The sequence below is a fragment of the Passer montanus genome, unplaced genomic scaffold (assembly GCF_014805655.1).
Source record: "Passer montanus isolate IOZ18808 unplaced genomic scaffold, ASM1480565v1 scaffold15, whole genome shotgun sequence".
NCBI classification, from domain to species: Eukaryota; Metazoa; Chordata; class Aves; order Passeriformes; family Passeridae; genus Passer; species Passer montanus.
In genome coordinates, this window is record NW_024362051.1 from 14,821,703 (window position 1) to 14,827,702 (window position 6,000).

The 6,000-nt window shown below is 47.1% G+C and overlaps 1 protein-coding gene across 5 annotated transcripts in view; it reads left to right on the forward strand.

Moving 5' to 3' along the window:
- Window positions 1-5,298, forward strand: part of TCERG1 (transcription elongation regulator 1) — a 28,369-nt gene extending 23,071 nt beyond the window's left edge. For all 5 annotated transcript variants that reach the window (XM_039701270.1, XM_039701271.1, XM_039701273.1 and 2 more), the window contains 6 exons: window positions 741-905; window positions 1,599-1,781; window positions 2,317-2,496; window positions 3,338-3,421; window positions 3,666-3,766; window positions 4,119-5,298. In XM_039701270.1, the coding sequence (XP_039557204.1) occupies window positions 741-905; window positions 1,599-1,781; window positions 2,317-2,496; window positions 3,338-3,421; window positions 3,666-3,766; window positions 4,119-4,320 (915 nt within the window). In that variant the 3' untranslated portion in view covers window positions 4,321-5,298. The remainder of the gene's footprint in view (window positions 1-740; window positions 906-1,598; window positions 1,782-2,316; window positions 2,497-3,337; window positions 3,422-3,665; window positions 3,767-4,118) is intronic.
- Window positions 5,299-6,000: the final 702 nt, after the last annotated feature.

A 6,000-nucleotide genomic window follows, 5' to 3' on the forward strand; every position in this document is an offset into this window, starting at 1 on the left:
GTTCTGGGACTTAGGATGAAAACATGTTGCCAGTTGTATTGAAATAAAACCTGCTATGATCCATCCTCTGCCAGCCCTTGCAAGGGCTGCTGCTATGGGCAGAAACATGACATGCCATTTCCAACTGACAAAGTAGACTAAAACATTTTCTTTCAATTTTTATGTAAATGTGCATGTCCATCCTAAATATAATTTACTTAATTACCATATGTGGATAATTCTTTATTGGTTAGATCCATTTTAAGACATCAGTCTTTGCTGGCAGATCCAAGCATTTACCTCTGCTAATTGTACACCTGAAGGATGATTCCATAAGCACCTGATTCCTCTAGAACCTTGTTTCAAGCTGCATGGCTTCTGGAGTACTGATAGGCAAAATGCTGTCATGCAGCATCAGTAACTTGTTAATTTGACATATATAAAAGCTAAAAAACAAGCTTAAATTGGAGTAAAATAATAAAAAGCATATTGGTGGATCATTCTTTATAGAGTTCATCTTAGATGTAGCAGATCGCCTAAATGTATCTGCTTTGGCAAAATTGTCTCAAGAAACAGTGCATTTGGGCTGCAGTTATTACTAAATTCAGAGTTTTGGTGATTGCTCTAAGTTGCAATGGTATGTAATATTAATGTGATTCCTCTGGTGAAGGTAAGTTGACTCCTTTTGTCATAAGAGCAAACTGTGGAATATTAAAGTGTCTTTCTCAAGTGTTGTCTTTCTGTTTCTGTCTGTGTAACAGATCAAAATGGACTTCTTTGAGCTGCTGGCAAACCACCACCTGGATAGTCAGTCTCGCTGGAGCAAAGTGAAGGACAAAGTGGAGACTGACCCACGGTACAAGGCGGTGGACAGCTCCTCACAGAGGGAGGACCTGTTCAAGCAGTACATCGAGAAAATAGCCAAGGTGGGCAGGGAGCCCTGGGGGTGTGGCTGCAGGTGTGCTGTGGGCAGACTGGTCTGTGCTGAAGAGAATTCCTTACCAGGGCTACTGTAGGAGTACCCCAGAATGGCAGCTTGGCACTTACAAGTTCTGTCCCTGGTGGGATGTTTATGGGATCTATGTGCATTCACACACACGATATCTGGGAGAACTTATGCCTCAAAGATTCCTATGAAATCACTGGTGGTAAAAATGGCTGTAAAACTGCAGCAGATACAGACACCACATTGATTACTTCCTCCTAGGATGGGCTCCATTTCCTTTGCTGTGATTTTCCCTGTCAGCTGAGCTTCCTTCAGGGATGTGTGTTCATACCCAGTTCCTTCAATGCTGCTTCTTTCTTAATCCAATATTCCTGCCTTTCTCTTTGAGGCAGTTAATGGTTGGGAATGTAAAACTGGGCCAAAAAACAGTGATCCCTTTGGCCTTCCTTACTCAGAGTCTGTCAGTGGACACAGCTCCTGGGAATAGTTGATCTGTGACCAAATGTGTCTCTCCCCCATGTAAACCCTGTAATGCTTCAGCATGGCTCTTGAAGCCAAATTCTGTAATCCCTTGAACGTCTTTTGTTCTGAGCTGCCTTTAGCTTGATAGCCCTTTCGTTCTCTTTCTAATGAGAATGTTGCTTTCACTGAGCAGAGCGTGTTCTGGTCTCAGAATTTAGATTCCGAGAAGGAGAAGGAGCTGGAGCGGCAGGCGCGCATCGAGGCGAGCCTGCGGGAGCGCGAGCGGGAGGTGCAGAAGGCGCGCTCGGAGCAGACCAAGGAGATCGACCGCGAGCGGGAGCAGCACAAGCGCGAGGAGGCCATCCAGAACTTCAAGGCACTGCTGTCAGACATGGTGAGGCACTGACAGCCGCCTCGGCTTTAGCTGCTGGGTGCTCCCTGCCAAAGCCTTCTGGCATTTGGCGCTCAGCTCCAAAGAGGTGAAATCCCACTCAGAGTTTGGCCTTGCTTGGAAGAGAAGGCTGTGCATTTGGGGTTCTCATGCAGAGGGTGCTCTCCGGGCTGGAAACAGGCTCTGGAAACACTGGTCTCTCTGGAAATAACGATCTCTGACACTGCCTTTCCAAGCACTCTGGTGAATGCAGAGTGTTACAGAGCAGGAAGGAAAGGAGGGTGCTTGGATTTTCTGGTTTTGAGAATGCTCAGCCGGGTCAGTGGGACATCTCCCTCTGCTCCAAACCAGTGCAGAGGGATTCCTTCTGCTGCTGCCTGTTCAGTGTTTGTGGGGAACCTGCTACAGTCTCTTCCTAAAAGCTGAGAGTTTCTCTTTTATTTTAACCTTAACTTCAAACAAGATACAAAGATAAGTGTATAATATCTATCAGTGAACTGTGGAAAAGCTGGTTTCAAACGAATCGTCCTTGGCTCAGGTGCGTTCCTCAGACGTGTCCTGGTCTGACACCAGGAGGACTCTGCGCAAAGATCACCGCTGGGAGTCGGGGTCCCTGCTCGAGAGAGAGGAGAAGGAGAAGCTCTTCAACGAGCATATTGAGGCACTTACCAAAAAGAAGAGGGAACATTTCAGGCAACTTCTGGATGAAACTTCAGCGGTGAGAGCGGTTGATGTTCAATTTGACAATCTTTGCAGCCCACTGGGATTTCTCTTTTTCTGTCCCACGATCTGATTGGTTTGGTTTTATTTCCAGGGCCTTTTTGCTTCATTGCTCTCTTTTCTCCTTTACAACAAAATTTGTGCCTTATGTTTCCTTACCTGTTTATCTGGAATTTTACTTTGATTGAACATACAGTTAATTTGCATAGAAACTTTGAATCCGTGATCTTTTCATCTTCTTTTTATTTCTTCAGTACTGAGTTATTTGATACTCTTCACTATCTGGCTCCTTCAGATACTCAGGATGTTTGCCTTAATGGCCATCAGTGTGGTCTTACCCAGTTCATCTGTTTTGATGTTCTCCTCCTGAACCTGAACTTTTACTGTGCTCATGCTGTGGAATGCATTCTGTGCATTGGGGCTTTAGTGAGGTTTCCTCTTTTTTAGTTCTGTGCCAACTTCAGGCATTTAACCTGGAGGTTTTTAACCTGATTTTTAATGCATTAGTTACTTTAGTTTAGAGGCAAGTTTTCTGCAGGTAATTTTTAACACAATATACATAATTGTACTAGAAAAATACTTTGGAAAGTAAATGATATTTGGAGGACCTTGATCTGAAAATGCCATCTCAAAATATGAAAGAAGAGTCACTATGTAAAATCAACTCGTTTTAAAAGTACAGCTGTAATAGTATAAGTAATGAGAACCCAGCACTTCTCAGCAAGTTCATCAGTGGACTTGGGTTATATTTAAAGGCTTCAGAGGTTAGTAGTGCTTGCATTCCTTATTATTAGAGTCTAATTTACTTGTAATTTAACTATTTTTGCTTCTTTTGAAAGATAACCTTAACATCAACATGGAAGGAAGTGAAAAAAATCATTAAAGAAGATCCAAGGTGCATTAAGTTCTCTTCGAGCGACAGGGTGAGTGGTTTGCTTTGCTCTTGCCCATTTCCAGTCTGGTGCAGGGTACAGGAGTGACTTGGTGGCTGCTGCAGTGGGTTCAGCTCTGTGTGGACACAGGTGTTAGTAGTTAAATATGATTTTTTAAAAATTTTAAATGTAGAAGGTAAGGAATAGTGTAATTAACATGTAATTACTGCTGGTGTTCAGTTGCAGGAAGTACTGGAGCTGCACCCAGTGACTGGTGTTATCTTTCCTCTTTCAGAAAAAGCAGAGGGAGTTTGAGGAGTACATCCGGGACAAATACATCACTGCCAAAGCCGACTTCCGCACGCTGCTCAAAGAGACCAAATTCATCACTTACAGGTGGGGACTGCAGTGCTAGTGCAGCACGTGGCTGTTACTCTGCTTTGCCATACAAACAGCAGCAGGCTGATGGCTGGTTTTTCCTAGTTGATATCTGTTACTGAAGTCTTTAACGGTTCTTAATTAACACAGCCCAAGTGTGGGCAGCGAGCCTGTGTTTTCTGTGCCCAGAGCACTGTTAGGTGCCCAGTCCCCAGCTGATGTGGCATCCTTCTTGCTCAGAAGATGCCCAGTCCCTGCAGCCTTCCCTGGCTGGCCTGTCTGTGGCTCCCTGTGCCTCCTGAGGGTGGGGAGGTTCCCCGGGCTCCCCGCCTCCCCCGCGCTGCAGCGGTACTCTCACACTTGCTTTCAGATCCAAAAAGCTGATCCAGGAGTCCGATCAGCACCTGAAGGACGTGGAGAAGATCCTGCAGAACGACAAGCGGTACCTGGTGCTGGACTGCGTGCCCGAGGAGCGGCGCAAGCTCATCGTGTCCTACGTGGATGACCTGGACCGGCGCGGGCCGCCGCCGCCCCCCACCGCCTCCGAGCCCACGCGGAGAACAACCAAATAGGCACGGGATGCTGCTCGGCCAGGGGGCTGGCAAACCCAAACGCTTGCATGAGCCATCTGTCAGGTTACACACATCCATTGCCGTGAATATATCCAAACATCTGAGGAGCAGAGGCAGAAGCAGCCTTAGTGAACGTAAAATGATCTCTGGGGGGAAAACCAACAACACAAACTCACATTAAAGATATTTATGAGTTATTTGGAGTATGAGTGACAAATCCCAAGGTGTGGGCTGTCTGGTGGGTCTCGGGGGGTGTGTGTGAGGTGTGGGTGTCTGGTACCTGGGGCTTTCCTCTCAGCAGTGTCCTACACGTGAGCCCCACGGGTGACGGCGTTGTGGTTTGAGTGTGTCCCACGTGTGTGCCACCAGCTGCCTCCTGCTGCCTGCACTCCGGGCAGGAGGAGGTGACACGCTCTGGTAGCTTACACTGCTGATCACTGACAGCCCACTCTGGGAACACCAGTCCCAGCTCTCTGCTTCCACCCTTGGGAATGGAACTAAATCTGTTAGAGCCAGGGTTAGAGCTGAGTGGAGAACAGGGACTGGGAGACTGAACCAGGTTTATTCACAGGCTTCTCTGTTCCTGCCCCCAGCCATCGATTTGCAGCAGTCAGGTTGCTCTGCCCAAGTGAAGTTCTGTCTAATGAGTTTTGCTCGAAGCTGGAAATCCCAGAGGTGACCGAGCAGGCCAGGACGGTTGTATAAACACATTTTTATTTACGATAAAGTGATCTTTACATACTTCTGGATTAGACTGTGCATACCCCTCTGGGCAATTCTTGTAAACTATACTCCTGTTTTGAATGTTAAACTTGTGTTTCTAAAGTTTAATTTTGAAATGTTGGGATTGTTCAGTTTATGTATTTGAACTACAATAAACCAACCCTTTTTATATATGGATTGTACAGGCCTAATCCCAATTTCTGTTGGATTTTGTTGGACTTGTGAATTTATGAGTAAAGCAAATGACTGAAGTGATATTGCCTGCATTCTTGGCTGTGCTGAGCAGAACAGGGCCTGTGGCACTGAGCAGTGTGGGGTCAGCATGTGGGCCAGGGGGGTGAGCAGAATAATTTTCCAGTTTAGCTCTTTTGTCAGGTGCTTAGACATGAGCTGGCAATGCTTGCAGAGCCAGTTTCTTTCTGCTGGTTGTGTTTACACGTGGCTCTTGCTCTTAGAGGAGCAGAGGCAGAAGTCCCTTCTTCCCTCATCCTGACAAGTGAATTCTTGTCAGCAGTTGGTGTTGGTGGCCAGGGCCAGGACTTGCAGGCTGAGCCCCAAGAGAGAAGGGTTGTTTGACAAAGGTTGGGACAGTCTGGGGAGACGTGTGGCACTGACAGCAGAATGTGGAGCTCTGAGGTGCTCCTAGTGAGGGTGAACACCCAAAGTCAGGGCGAGTGTCCCTCCCCTCTTGGTATCTGCCCCTTCCACTGGTGTGAGGGTACTCAAACCATCTGAAACCAGTGTCAGTCAAAGCCTGTGTTGGGACTGGAGCAATGAGGATTGCAGGTAACACCAAAAGTGTGAGAGCCTGTGGGACATGAAGCTGCCATCTGGAAAGTAAAATCACAACCAGCCAGGGAGGCTTGCAGGGCTGGGGGAGCCCTGGCTGGGCTGTGGGACAGCCAGGTCAGCTCATTCCAGGGCTCAGCTGCCAGGACAGACCCCCCTGACTCCCCA